General features: G+C 41.9%; 1 protein-coding gene across 3 annotated transcripts in view; it reads left to right on the forward strand.

Moving 5' to 3' along the window:
- Positions 1-15833, forward strand: part of SF3B1 (splicing factor 3b subunit 1) — a 315589-nt gene that overhangs the window by 207170 nt on the left and 92586 nt on the right. For all 3 annotated transcript variants that reach the window (XM_068244953.1, XM_068244952.1, XM_068244954.1), the window contains one exon: positions 9293-9439. In XM_068244953.1, coding sequence (XP_068101054.1) covers positions 9293-9439 — 147 coding nt within the window. The remainder of the gene's footprint in view (positions 1-9292; positions 9440-15833) is intronic.

Below are 15833 nucleotides of genomic sequence, written 5' to 3' on the forward strand. Positions count from 1 at the left end.
GCAGTGGCTCCTAAGTTTCAGTAATCAAAGTAAGTGCCAATAAAATTAAATTACATTGCACACATGACAGCCTGAGCCTCACAGTGCTCACACAGTACAGTTCTCCTGCCTACGTACATTGCCCAGCCAATGGGCATTCACTGATAGATGGATGAATGAATAATCTAGCCATTCAGAAGCTGCAGCGAGCGGATCGAAATTCAGGACTTAATCTCAGCTCTAAGAGATATACAGCAGCATAGTAAACTTTAAAGAAAAACATTTCTCTGTTACAGCTCATACAAATCCTGCAATAAATCTGCAGTGTTTCTACTCCCTGCTTTCATGGAAGAAGACATATTAACATCCTGTGCTTTTTAATTGGGCTTATCTACCATGGCAGTCACCTAGCACAGGGGAGAGCTCAAATTACAACTTACAACTGGTTAGACACTGAGTGGGAATTAGACAGGCTAAACTCTGCAAATACCTTAGGGGTGCATTTCTCTCGGTTTTCCTTCTGTCCTGTGCAAGTGTTCAGGTCCACTTTCAGCTGCCCCCCGCCTCTTGATTGGAGTTATGGGTGATGGAGCATTGCAGTATTGCAGCCAGCTTGTGCATGGCGAGATTCAGATGTCTGCCCTATAGAGGATCAGCCGCCGCGAGTCCCTCCGCATTTGTTTCTTCAGCCGCATTATTGGCTGAGGAACGTAATGTCTATTACTGGGCGGCGGCGCGGGAGAGCAATACCGGTAGTTTAATTCCGGCCAGCAGAGGAGCGTTCCTCCAATCAAGATGGCTGAGAGAGCGGGAAGGAGCGCTCCTCCAATCACGAAGCAGGGGGCAGAGCTGAAGGAGCGCTACTCCAATAAAAAGGCAGGAGGCAGAACAGAGAGCGCGCTCTCTCCTGTGCCTTGATTGGAGGAGCGCACCTTCAGCTCTGGCCCCTGCCTCGTGATTGGAGGAGCGCTCCTTCCCTCTCTCTCAGCTATCTTGATTGGAGGAGCGCTCTTCCGCCAGCCTAAATTAAACTAATGCTGTCTCGCGCCACCGACCGCTGATGACATTACGTTCCACAACCAATTATGAGGATGCAGCTGAAGGAACAAATGCGAAGGGACTCGCGGCGACAGCATGCCTATATGGCAGACATCTGAACCATGCAATTCAAAGGCTGGCTGCAATGCTCCATCATCATGTCTGTTTACTCGGGGGGCACAAAAACAGGTAAGAACAGACGCAAGCATGGCAGGCTGGCAGATTGACCCACAAATAAGCTGAGGGGTGGACTTTTGAGCACATTTTTTTTGTGCTAAAAAAATTTGGCTTATATGCGAGTATATACGGTAACACTGAGCCAAAACTTTGTGCTAAACGCCTTTTAGACATCTGTGGTAAATAAATATTATGCTGTGATGACTACCTGTATTTTTCTGTTACATTGTCTGTGATATTATTGATTTATAACTCTCTAACTTATTCTGTGGCGCTGTACAAAGAAACAAACAAGGGGTATTTAATAATAGATCTTGTTATACATAATACAGAAATGGTGCAAAATACAGAATTGGTAATTAGATTGACAAATGTGTAAAATTCCAAGACACAAAGGGGTGTGTATTGTATGTGCAGAGGAAGAACCTGCATGTCTGTAGATACCAGTTTTTTGGGGTTTTTTTTAAACGCCAGGGCTGGAACTGTCTTGCTTGTCATGTAGCGTTCCAAAGGGTAAAGGTAGTATAACAGAAGGCTCTAGCTCCACAGGTTTTGAGGTGGACTCTGGTGACAAAGTTGTTATATCTTGTTCTGAGGTTGTGGGACATGTATTGCAGTTGCAACAAATCCATTCGGGTGTTCAGGGTCTGAATTGTGTAGGGATTTAAAGTGACCTGAGCAGTAAAGGAAAAAAAAACACGAACCTCCCTTAGTGCAGCTGGGGAGAGCATCATTACTTACCTATGGGGTGCTGCTCTTCTGGCCACTGGCTCTACGACATGCACTGCCTTTACCCGACCGGCAGCTTCTCCTGCCTCCAGCTTCTCTTGCTTTTTTGCAATTCTCAGCAGTGTTATATGCATGCCGCAGTGCAGGTTCATTTAATAAAAAAAATGCTCAGGTCACTTTAAATATTTGTAGGTTGGTCTTCAGCCTATTATTTGAGGCTTCATTATTTGAGCAGCCAGTTGAGTAAAGGTTCCCATATATCTAGTGATGCATGAGCAGATCGACCAAGAGACAGATCTCTCTCTGATCAAATCTATAGTGAGATCTGTTGGCTTCTCATACACTGTAGGCCGATTCCCGATCAATTTCAGCATGAAATCTCTCAGGAATCAGCCTCATGATGCCGCTTTAATGAAAATGTGCCCAGAGCAAAGTATACATTACCTTTCCGCTGCCTCCGCAGGCTCCGGTCGCATACTGTTCACCATACACGCGAGCCATGTGGTTGCCTAGTAGCGTGGCCATGTGTATGACGTCTGATCATACATGCGCCGCTTACTAGAAAACCTCGTAGGGTGCGTGTATATGGCGAGTGGAGTGTACCCACGGTCAACTATGCAACCAATTTGCATTGTCAGTCGGGCATACACTTGGCGACACTGATTTTTCTGAATTCGATAATAATCAAATTGGGTGGTCGATCGGTCGCCAGGACGTCATCACATCATGGTTTGATTACTGCAATGATCTCTATGCATGCTTTTCAAGTTAGGATCTGCATCTCCTGCAGTTTGTTCAGAGTGTAGGTGCCATGTATAAATATCTTCCTTAAAGGACAACTGTAGTAAGATGTATGTGAAGGCTGCCATATTTATTTCCTGCTAAACCATACAAGTCATGTCTGAATCACAACAGAAATAAGCATGCAGCTAATCTTGTCAGATCTGACAATGTCAGAAACGCCTGATCTGCTGCTTGCTATTTCAGGGTCTATGGCTAAAACTATTAAAGACAGATGATCAACAGGACAGCCAGGTAACTGGTATTGCTTAAAAGGAAATAAATATGGCAGCCTGCACATACCTCTCGCTACAGTTGTCCTTTAACCACTTCAGCCCGCGGGTTGTTTTCACCTTCTGGATGAGAGAAATTTTCACATTTCAGAGCATCTTTCTTTCATTCCCCAATAACTTTATCACTACTTATCACAACGAAAAGACCTATATACCTTGTATTTTTCTACCAATTAGGCTTTCTTTGGGTAGGACATTGTGCTAAGTATTCTAAATGCATTTTAAAGGGACTAAGACAATAAAAAAAATTAGAAAAAATGAAATCTGTTTTTGGCCATTATGGTTTCAAAATAAAACTTAAAGCTGTGGATAAAAGCCACACATTTTGATTTGCCCATTTGTCCCAGTTATTGCAAAGTTTAAATTTTATCCCTAGTACAATGTATTGTGACAATCTTTTATTTGGAAATAAAGGTGCATTTTTTCAGTTTTACATCCATCACTAATTTCAAGCACATCATTTAATAATATACCCTCTTGACATACATATTTAAAAAAATTAAGTCCCTAATGTTTGTAGGTGTTTTTTTACTATTTTGCACAAGATGTCCTCGCACATTATTTTCTATTGCATACTTATAGTCTCTAAATAGGAAGCAATGCGTAGTTGTATTACTTCGGAAGTGACGCAAGCATCTGATTGCAGCACTCATGGGAACCCTAGAGGGAAGATGAATGAATGGGAACAAAGTTCCCATTCATTAAAGGGGAACTGAAGAGAGGGGTATATGGAGGCTGCCATGTTTATTTCCATTTAATCAATACCAGTTGCCTGGCAGCCCTGCTGGTCTATTTCTCTGAAGTAACCTCTGAATAACACCAGAAACGGGCACGCAGCTAGTCATGTCAGATCTGACTTTAAAGTCTGAAACACCTGATTTGCTGCATGCTTGTTCAGGGGCTATGGCTAATAGTATTAGAGGCAGAGGATCAGCAGGGCTGCCAGGCAACTGATATTGCTTAAAAGGAAATAAACATGGCAGCCTCCATATACCTCTCTATTCAGTTCCCCTTTAACCATTTCAGCCCTCAGTCGTCTTTCACCTTATGCATCCGAGCAATTTTCACCTCCCATTCATTCACCAATAACTTTATCACTAATTATAACAATTATATTTCTTTTCTGCTTCTAATTAGGCTTTCTTTGGGTGGTACATTTTGCTAAGAATTATTTAATTCTAAATGCATTTTAACATGAATATTAAAAAAAAATGGAAATTCGTTATTTCTCAGTTTTTGGCCATTAAAGCTTGAAAATGCATGCTACCAAAATTAAAACCTATGTATTTTATTTGTCCATTTGTCCCGGTTATTGCACCATTTAAATTATGTCCCTATCACAATGTATAGGGCCAATATTTTATTTGGAAATAAAGGTGCATTTTTTCAGTTTTGTGTCCATCACTATTTATAAGCTTATAATTAAAAAAAATATTAGTAATACACCCTCTTCACATGCATATTAAAAAAAAGTTCAGTTCTTAGGTAACTATTTGTTTTTTTTAATTGTAACTTTTTTTTATTAAAAATTTTATTTGGGTAATTTTTGGTGTGGGAGGTAAAGTTAAATTAACAGTTAGTAAATGTAATATGTGTTTATTTAATAAAAAAAAAATGTATGTGGATGTAGTTTTACTATTTGGCCACAAAATGGCCACAGTCAAAACATTTTTTTATTGTCCTGGAAGCGAATGCTCTCGCTTCCAGGAAGTATAGGGAGGCCGGGAAACTTTTTTTTTTTTTTTTTTTTCTTCAGAAAGATTGCAGGCTTCTCAAAGAAGCCATCGGTCTTTCTGCCAGGGACTCAGATCAATGAATGGGAACTATGTTCCCATTCATTGATCTGCAGGCCAAAGGGGGGCAGCACAGGAGCGCGGGTGAGCGCGCAATCGCGCAGCAGCAGCCAAATAGATGTGACAGATTAACCATTTTAGCCGAACTGACGTTACTAACGATCGGCAGTGGGAATGAGCGAGCGGGACGGAGAGCAGCGGCACCATTTAAGAATGATCAGTGTTTCTGAACAAAAACCGTGATCATTCTCGCCAGACAAGCACGGATTGGCTCAGTGGACTTCTGTCCCCTGCCACCAATCCCCCCTGCCGCTGGAACCATTTCGGGCTTCCGCATGCACAATCGCGCGTGCAGCCCAGCATACTTCACGGACGTGAGTCTTGCATCTCTGCGGCTGCAGCAGTGGCACCAGCTGCGGATGTGAGACTCATGTCTGCAGCTGAAATAGTTTAAGTAACCTAAACGGAGAGGGGATCTGGCTGTTTCCTTTTAAACAATACCATTTGCTTGTCAGTCCTGCTGATCTTTTTGGCTGCAGTAGTGGCTGAATCACACACCTGAAACAAGCATGCAGCTAATCCAGTCTGACTTCAGTCAGAGCACCTGATATGCATGCTTGTTGGGGGGCTGTGGCTAAAAGTATGAAGATACACAGGATCAGCAGGAGAGTCAGGCAACTGATATTATTTAAAAGGAAAATCCATATCCTTCTCAGTTTAGGTTCACTTTAAGCTGGCTATACATCTAGTGATATTGTGGCATAATTGACAATCTGATTTGATCATTTTTACTGAATTAGAGGAAAATCTGTGCCGCGTTAAACTAACTTCCCCAGAAGGGCTGCTTCATAGTCCACGTCTCTATCTTCCAGCTTTCCCATCCGCACGGACAGCACCACGAGTACAGTGCATTCCTGATCCCTTGTGTATGTCAGGAGATGTGTTTTCCCATGCTGTTCATTCATGAGATGCAGCATGCTGCTAGTGCACACTGCATTGTGTTTACTGAATTTGTTTGTAAGATGAGTCTTGTGTTCAAGGGTCACTGAAGTGAGAGGGATATGGCTGTCATATATTTTTCTTTTAAACAATACCAGTTGCCTGGCACCCTGCTGAACTTTCATGCGTCTGAATCGCACACCTGAGACCAGCATGCAGCTAATCTTGTCAGATTTTTTGCCAAAACATCTGATCTGCATGCTTATTCAGGGTTTATTGCTAAAAGTATTAGATGCGGAGGATCAGCAGGACAGCCAGAACATTTTGCATTTTTTAAAAGGAAATATTTGGTAACCTTCATATCAGTCTCTTGATTTAAGTATTGTATGTTTTGTACATCAAGAAAAAATTGTTTCTCTGGAACGTTGTGTAACTCTAGTCATTTGTACAGGGCGGTGGAGTCGGTACAAAAATCCACCAACTTCTACTCTGACTCCTCAGGTTAGGATTCCTCCAACCTCGACTCAGACTCCTCTAATTTGAATATTACAATCTTGTTGAAAGTATGTAACATGAAATGCATCTCTTAACTGCCAACGCTTAGGAATTTTAAAAGACAACTGAAGTGAGAGGGATATGGAGGCTGCCATATTTATTCCCTTTTAAACAATGTCAGTTACCTGGATATCTGGTGGATCTTCTGCCTCTAATATTTTTGGTCATAGACTAAAACTAGTCCTCGGTAAGAGTACTTGTAGAATGTACTAAAAGGAACAAAGAACATCTATCAGACCCTAGGCAATGTAACTGTGGAAACGTAAGAGTGATGTGCAGGTACTCTGCAGGAGAATGAGGCGATTCTTCCTCTATTACACATTCTTCAGGTACAATCTGAACCAGGTTTATGGGTGATAGACAACACCTCTGTGTGCAAAGTGCACAACATTCTCAGTGGATTCCCTGCAGCTCTGTGGGGAGTGCATATGTATAGTACTACTGTGTAACAAAGTAAACCTGGGACAGATTAAATTAAAGTTTCATGCATACCTGGGGCTTCCTTCAGTCCCTCGCTGTCCTGCCCTTCGCTCTGCTAGTGAGGTCCCGGTAATTGCAGCCAGTCAGCGCAGTCGCGGCCACGTGCACGCTCCTACAGCCAGGAGCATTCTGCACCTACACAACACTATTGTGTAGGTGCAGAATGCTCCTGGCTGTAGGAGCGGCACGTGGCCGGACTGCGCTGACTGGCTGAATTACCGGGACTCATAGCAGGCGAAGGAGGACAGCGAGAGACTGATTAGCCTGAAGGGGGTTGGAGGAAGCCCCAGGTATGTATAAAACGTTTCATTTTACCCGTCTCAGGTACCCTTTAATTCATAGTCCTCAAACCAAAGTTTAACGACCTATCAAATTATTTGATTTCATGAGCAAAGGAAGTGCATAAATTTGCATAAACCAGCATCAGCGCATAATTATTTCCATCTCATCTCTATTAGTGACTCAGCTACACATCAAGATTTATTCTTACAGCATAGTGTTATTTAGTATATATAAGAGATTCCTGTGTACACATCATATGCAGTCACAATCAAATATGTATATCGGACTACTTTATTGAAGCAGCACAAGTACCTATTTTTTTGATTAGTTTATTTCATTTTTGTGGACTAAGCAGAGCTATTACTGTATATGTAAATTATTTATGATGACTATTTGAGAAATAGAATATTTTATCATATTTTCTATTTCAATTACAGTTTAAATTCATTAGGAGTCTGAGTCGGTGCATTTTTTCCCGACTCCAGGTACCCAAAAATTGCTCCGACTCCACAGCCCTGCATTTGTAAGTAGGGGGCAGTCTGTATACATATACTTGTGTTAGCTTTTTCACAATGTGCTATATATATTTTTATTTCCACCATGGACCCAGTACATACGAAAAGCACTTGAAAAATGCATAGCAACTAAAACCAAAAATGTAGTACTGATAAGTTACTATACGATAGGGTGAGTGTACACTGGCGCCTCTCAGTTAAGAAACAAGAGCCATTAGCACATTTGCCTAATAAATAGGCTTTCCCGTATGACTTCACGACTATGTCCTGTGTAAAGCACTCCAGGCCACGCACGCTGTAGATCCGCTCTGTTGGTGCGTAGAAAAAGGGGGAGGGAATCGTGTGCTGAGTTGTAAGGCCCTGTAGCGAGCCCTTAAAGCTGCAGGGCCTAATTAGTAAAAAATGGCCTTGTCGTTAAGGGGGTTTAAGCCCGTGGTCCTTAAAGAGAATCTGTACTCTAAAATTCTTACTATAAAAAGCATACCATTCTATTCATGATGTTCTCCTCGGCCCCTCTGTGCTGTTTCTGCCACTCCCTGCTGCAATCCTGGCTTGTAATCACCAGTTTTAGGCAGTGTTCACAAACAAAACATGACTGCTAATTGGAGTGTGATAGGCTGAGAGGAGCTCAGTCTGTGACTCACACAGAGCCTGCAGGGGGCCTGGAGAGGGTGTGTATAGCTTATATCCTATCACAAGCAGAATAGCATATTCCAGCCTGAGTGCCTGAGCCCGACAAAGCCGTCAGAGAAAAGATTAGATTATATAACAGAGATAATACAGCCACTGTGCAACTAGGAAAGGCTGCAGTAAGGCAGACCACGTTGGAACAGGTATAGGAACTTATAGGATAGAAGAAATAAGGCTGAAAATTTGGTCAGTCTCTTTAAGTGGTTAAACTGGTATTAAGAATAAAATGGAGATAACATTTTTGTTTTTACCATTTCTCCCATTAAACTGCATTAAAAAATTGTTCTTGTGGAAAAAAATAGCAAGATTACACACACGTCATAAGTAGGTGTTAAGCTATTGCTGGTTTAATGGGGACAAAACTAAAGCATCAAAACTGCTCTGGTCAATAAGGGAGAAACAAGGTCTGATTATGAAGTGGTTAATTTAACATGTTGCATTCATATACTTACATTTTGGACCGTTGTGTTTGGCTAATAAACCTTTAGGGCCAATGGGCTTGATTCACAAAGCGGTGCTAACCTACTTAGCACGCCTAAAGACTTTGGGTGTGCTAACCAGGGTGCGAAGTACCGTTTTTTAAAATCAGATAGCGTGCAAAGTCCTGCATGCTAAACTTTGCGCGCAAAACTTCGCATCGCTGTGCGACGAAAACTGTGCACCTGATGCACCTCTAAGATCGCATTGGGTGCGATTTTAACGTCCCACTATGCGACGTTAGTCTCATCCAATGCAACCTTTTTTGTCGCTTCGCGCGCACCGTGCAGTGCGCGTGCAGTTCTTGCACGCGGGACTTTGTGCGCGAGCACTGATTATCAGGACCTAACTGACTTTAGGCGTGATAGAGGGCTTTTCACAAGCATGCTAACAGTTAGCACCGTTTTTGTGAATCAAGCCCATTGTGTTAAGCTAATAGACCTTTATATCCGTTATGGTTGTTTTCTTCCTCAAATTTTTGCAGTTAGTGTGTACATGGCATGAAGTTTGCATAGCTTCCATTTGTTTTAAATACTGTCTGAATTTTCTGCTTATATTTTAACAGGGTCTAGCTGCTTTCTTAAAAGCAATTGGTTATCTGATTCCTCTCATGGATGCTGAATATGCCAACTATTACACGAGAGAAGTGATGTTAATTTTAATTAGAGAATTTCAGTCTCCTGATGAAGAAATGAAAAAGATCGTCTTGAAGGTACCTCTTTTTATGTATTATTCATATTCTTTGATTTTCTTTTTTTTTTTTTTTTTTGAAGGTGGGGGGTCAGCTATATGCTATGTTGATGGATGAAAGTGTGTCTCTGGTTAAAAAGTTAGAAAAAGTTGCATAGACAAAGAAAAGGGCTTGCAGCTTTCACATAATCACTTAAAATCATATTGCCCTACCATGAAATTAGTACATTCAACAGTCTTAATATCTGTTCAACTGAATAACACAATACAAAAAAATATGAAAATTACACCAGTTGTATGATTGTACAATTTATAGGTTAATATACTGTATGCCCAGTAACCAGTTCCTTACTTTGAACTTCACCTGTTAATGTACAAGACTGCATAACTATTGGTATATACAGATGAAGGAAGGAATCAAGAAAGCTGTAAAAGTTGGAGTGCCCATCCTACTAATTGACCTTCGATGGTGATACTGGGATAGTTTCCCGATTAATCCATTTATTAACTGACTACTTTTCCTTTGTTTTTTTTAAGGCTGTTGCTTATTCTGCTATTTTCATACTTCATTTTTTATCTGTGAAGATTAAAATACTATATATTTTTAAGGATATATTATTGGTAATTCTTGAACCGAGTAAAAATGTTCATGATAGAGGTTACCCGTCTGACCCGTTGTTGAGATACGAACAACAAAAAGAACTGGACTAGCGGGATTGTGGGGTTTGTCTCGAAGTTAAACAGTATTAGTGGTGATGTTCAGCACGTTGCTACCAGACATTGGCGAGTTTCAAAAGATTCTTTCCCACGTTCCGGAGTTTCAAAAACGTTCTTTGTTTTCAATTACAAGGACCCCATCATTGAGATCCAAGTTTGTGCATTCTGATTTTGGATGTTAGTCCCTGGGAGCCGTTCAGTGAATGTGTGCTTCTTTTCCGAGTCTACAGCGTTAAGGGTGATGAGTTTGCACACCCAATGTCAGGGAAACTGTATTCTGTACATTTTACAAACCAGGGAGAATAAAGTGCGCTCCTCACTGAATATTATTGTTATTTTGTGCCTGGTGTGCTTTGCACAATGGGGGGTGTGTATACCCTTTCAGTAATCTAGAATCAAAATATGTCAGCGCTCCACAGGTCCTTCCTATGTCAACCTAACCTCCAAGCCTAATACACAGTTTTTTTATTCAAAAATCCTGATTTCGATCTATACAATGTTGCATAAATACGGGCCTTATTTCTCTCCAATTCCTGAGTTTTAACAAAAAACAGAATGCAGTCACAGGTCCCAGCACATATGACCCAATTTTTACAACAATTCACAAAGAGACCGTAATCCTATATTCCACACTTATGGCACTGCAAAGGCGTGATTATTCTCTAAACGTCATAATTTCTTATGCACACACTCATCAAAATAGTCCCAGTTTTTTTAGTCCTGATCTGAAATAATCTCTAAGCATCAGACTCCTTCTGGATCTCTTAACTCAGTGATGTTTGGAATCCACTATTAGGAAAACAGTTACGCTCACCAAAACAAAGGACACCAAGAGCCCAATAGTGCAATATTGTCTGGTAAGCTCAATATATAATGTAAAGTCAAAGGTTCTTATACTCACAAAGGTTGGTTACCCAGGGCCGGATTTGTGGGCAGGCCCCAGAGGCCGGGGACTAGGGCGGAGCCTAAGGAGGAGCGGGTTTACAAACTGTCCTAACAGGTACCAGTGAAATCCCCCATAATAATGGCCTGTTTGTCTGCAGCCGCCCCTCGCTTTGCTCTGCACACAGTAGCATGTCTGTGTGTGCAGCAGCAGCGGCTACAGAGAAGGACAGAGCAGGCATCTTGCTAACGTGACAGGAGCAGTCTGCATCGTTGCAGCCTTCCCTGCTGTCACTCAATCGATTCTCCGAAGCCTGGCCAATAGCAAACCGTACAATCCTTTGTATCCCCGCCCTCCTCCTTTCTCCTGCCAATCAGAAATTCGGAGGGGCGGAGATACAGGAGATGGTTCAAGCACGTTTTAGCCTCGGAAGCTTCAAGCTGCTAGAAAGTGAAGGCACTGCAGAATGGTCAGGCTTTATAGATGCACATTCTCCTCTTCTGTATGGAAGGTATTGCTACAAACAATCCCCTGCTTCTGTGTGTCTAGCCACGCTGTCATCCCTTTTCTCCTGCTATTAACATTAGCATCTGCTGTAACGGCTGCTGTTCCCCAGCACTTCGTTCTCTGTAATGGTGGTGGAGGCAATCCCAGGGCAGGGCAGAGGTGCTGACCTCCATGAAAGGAAAAGTATGTTTAAAATCTTCTGGGCAGGAAGGGAGGCTGACAGGAAAGCACACTGCTCAAATGTTGGTAATACGTTTTATGACTGTCATAAGCTTCAGTAGATGTCCAGTGTTCCCATCCCCAGCCTGTGCAATCTATCCTATCTATCTACTGCACACTAGTAATGTCTATCTATCTATCTCTCTATCTATCTATCTCTCTATCTATCTCTCTATCTCTCTCTCTATCTCTCTATCTATCTCTCTCTCTATCTATCTATCTATCTATCTCTCTCTCTCTCTCTCTCTCTCTCTCTCTCTCTCTATATATATATATATATATATATATCTATATATATCTATATATATATATATATATATATATATATATCTATATCTATATCTATATCTATATATATATATATATATATATATATATATATATATATATATATATATATATATATATATATATATATATATATATATATATATATATATATATATATATATATATATATATATATATATATATACAAGGGATCAGCAGCTCCACGAGGATATCCCAAGTATAGGGAAAGTGTGCAAGCAAACAGAGGATTCCCCAGGTCCTCGGTAAATACAAGAAAGTTCCACAACGGTTTGCAGCACACAAACGCTCTTTATTGAGCCAAGAAGATACAATGTAGCAACGGTTTCGGGTGTCCCCACCCTTTATCAAGCTAACATATGACAGGAAATGGTAAAGTATATATAGCCACCCCTACAGGAAGTGACCTAACAGTTGCCTGAACAACAGGCCAAACAAAAAGACATACATGATATTAAGCATATAAACATGCATAATCACACTTATCTGTGTGATGTCAGAAAAAGAAAGTCAATTCCAAGAGATTCCAGCGGATCCAAGTCGATGCAACCAGTAGTGACCTGCAATTCACAAAAACAGATGCAAATCGTAATCCCTATTTAAACCAGAGGGAGATAAAGTCCCTAATTTATTAATCCAAAAAACTTCACGCTGTTTTAATTTCGTGATCCGGTCACCACCTCTCCTAAGTTTTGGCACATGATCGATGACCATGAATTTTAAATCTGAGTCCTTGTGTCCCATCGCGACACAGTGTCTAGACACGGGCAGCTCACTAGATGGAGTACGTGCTGCGCTCCTATGCTGTGCAATACGATCGCGCACTTTCTGCGTCGTTTCGCCGATGTAAAAAAGCCCACAAGGGCATCGTAACAGATACACAACATAGGAGCTTTGACATGTAAGAAAATGATTAATCTTGTACCTCTTGCCTGTATGGGGATCATCAAACACTTGACCCTTAATCACATGCTGACACTCGCTGCAGCAGAGACATGGGAAACAACCGAGGCGGGGAGTGCCTAAAAACGTAACATGCTCCCTTCTTTCTGGACGGAAGTCAGACCTCACCAACTTTTGACCGATGGTAACATTTTTGCGAAATGCTGTGATCGGGGGAGAGGCAAAATCAACAATCTCAGGATAGGTATTACTCAATATATGCCAGTGTCTCCTAATGATAGATTGGATCTTATGAGACTGGCCATGATACTGACAAACAAAAGGGATTCTCTTGCCTCGATCCGATCCGGGGCCGGAGGTGACGGATGACCGTATCTCAGTCGAACCCGCCACCTCAGACACCAGAGCAGACGGATAACCCCGCTCAACAAATTTCTCCATCATCTGCGTCTTCCGCACAGCGGCCAATTCGGCATTAGTAACAATCCTGTTGACCCTCAACATTTGACTCTTTGCCACTGAGCGGAAAACAGCAGGCGGATGGAATGATTCAAACCGGAGTAATTGGTTTCGGTCAGTTGGTTTGTGATATATATCTGTGGAAAACGAGGTACCTTCTCTCATCACGAGAGTATCCAAGAAGGACAACCGTTCTTCCTCGTACACAATATCAAACCTGATGTTAGGATGGAACTGATTTAGTTCCTCATGGAAGGACAGCAGGGATCCAATGTGGCCCTCCCACACCGAAAAGACGTCGTCTATAAAACGCCACCAAACTTTGCAATGCTGTCTAAACGACATGTTAGGGTACACGAAACGACATTCAAAATTGTGCATGAAAGCACCCGCGAAGGAAGGAGCCACATTGGATCCCATTGCCGTCCCCCGTTGCTGCAGGAAGAAGGTGTCCTTAAACAGAAAATAATTGTTACGCAACACAAAATTAAATAATTCCTCAAAAAAGGCTAACTGTACATTGTCATGTCACTATCTCTTATCAATTCCAATGACACTCTAATCCCCTCCGTTTGCGGGATAGAGGTGTAAAGGGAACGTACATCCCAACTGACAAGCCAATATTCTTTGGAAGGATCAAGTGTGAGTTCTGAGATCCTGTCCAGAAAGTCACTGGTGTCCCTCAAATAAGCAGGGGTGTCCCTCACCAGTGGGGCCAAAATTCTATCTAATAGAGTGGCACTTGAGGAAAAAATCGACCCAATCCCCGCGACTATAGGGCGTCCAGGGGGTTTGGTAGGATGCTTGTGAATCTTCGGTAATGTGTATAAAACCGGAGTGATAGGATACTGGACATAAAGGAAGTCATAGAGATCCCTAGCAATAATCCGATCTCTCAAAGCTTTCTCCAGTATACTCCTGAGTGCTGTTTTTAAACCATTGATGGGATCCCCAGGGAGACATTTATACACGGAACCGTCTGAAAGTTGAGATCGTATCTCATCTTCATAATCCTTAGAATTGTCGGCCGGTTTCAGAACAATGTCTTTACGAGTACATAGATCAGACAGGGCAGAAAGCTCAGCAGAAGTGAGATTGTTTTTTGTATAATCACGGGGAGGATTCTTTAATACAGACTCAACATCTCGAGACACTCGAGTAATAAAAGTTTCAACCCCTGCATAAGTAGATGGTGGTACAAACCTGCTCTTAGGGAACTCTTGTGTCTGAGGTGGCGGGTTCGACTGAGATACGGTCATCCGTCACCTCCGGCCCCGGATCGGATCGAGGCAAGAGAATCCCTTTTGTTTGTCAGTATCATGGCCAGTCTCATAAGATCCAATCTATCATTAGGAGACACTGGCATATATTGAGTAATACCTATCCTGAGATTGTTGATTTTGCCTCTCCCCCGATCACAGCATTTCGCAAAAATGTTACCATCGGTCAAAAGTTGGTGAGGTCTGACTTCCGTCCAGAAAGAAGGGAGCATGTTACGTTTTTAGGCACTCCCCGCCTCGGTTGTTTCCCATGTCTCTGCTGCAGCGAGTGTCAGCATGTGATTAAGGGTCAAGTGTTTGATGATCCCCATACAGGCAAGAGGTACAAGATTAATCATTTTCTTACGTGTCAAAGCTCCTATGTTGTGTATCTGTTACGATGCCCTTGTGGGCTTTTTTACATCGGCGAAACGACGCAGAAAGTGCGCGATCGTATTGCACAGCATAGGAGCGCAGCACGTACTCCATCTAGTGAGCTGCCCGTGTCTAGACACTGTGTCGCGATGGGACACAAGGACTCAGATTTAAAATTCATGGTCATCGATCATGTGCCAAAACTTAGGAGAGGTGGTGACCGGATCACGAAATTAAAACAGCGTGAAGTTTTTTGGATTAATAAATTAGGGACTTTATCTCCCTCTGGTTTAAATAGGGATTACGATTTGCATCTGTTTTTGTGAATTGCAGGTCACTACTGGTTGCATCGACTTGGATCCGCTGGAATCTCTTGGAATTGACTTTCTTTTTCTGACATCACACAGATAAGTGTGATTATGCATGTTTATATGCTTAATATCATGTATGTCTTTTTGTTTGGCCTGTTGTTCAGGCAACTGTTAGGTCACTTCCTGTAGGGGTGGCTATATATACTTTACCATTTCCTGTCATATGTTAGCTTGATAAAGGGTGGGGACACCCGAAACCGTTGCTACATTGTATCTTCTTGGCTCAATAAAGAGCGTTTGTGTGCTGCAAACCGTTGTGGAACTTTCTTGTATTTACCGAGGACCTGGGGAATCCTCTGTTTGCTTGCACACTTTCCCTATACTTGGGATATCCTCGTGGAGCTGCTGATCCCTTGTTTATATATATATATATATATATATATATATATAGAGATAGAGATAGAGATAGAGATA

The sequence above is a fragment of the Hyperolius riggenbachi genome, chromosome 7, assembly GCF_040937935.1.
Source record: "Hyperolius riggenbachi isolate aHypRig1 chromosome 7, aHypRig1.pri, whole genome shotgun sequence".
Taxonomy (NCBI): domain Eukaryota; kingdom Metazoa; phylum Chordata; class Amphibia; order Anura; family Hyperoliidae; genus Hyperolius; species Hyperolius riggenbachi.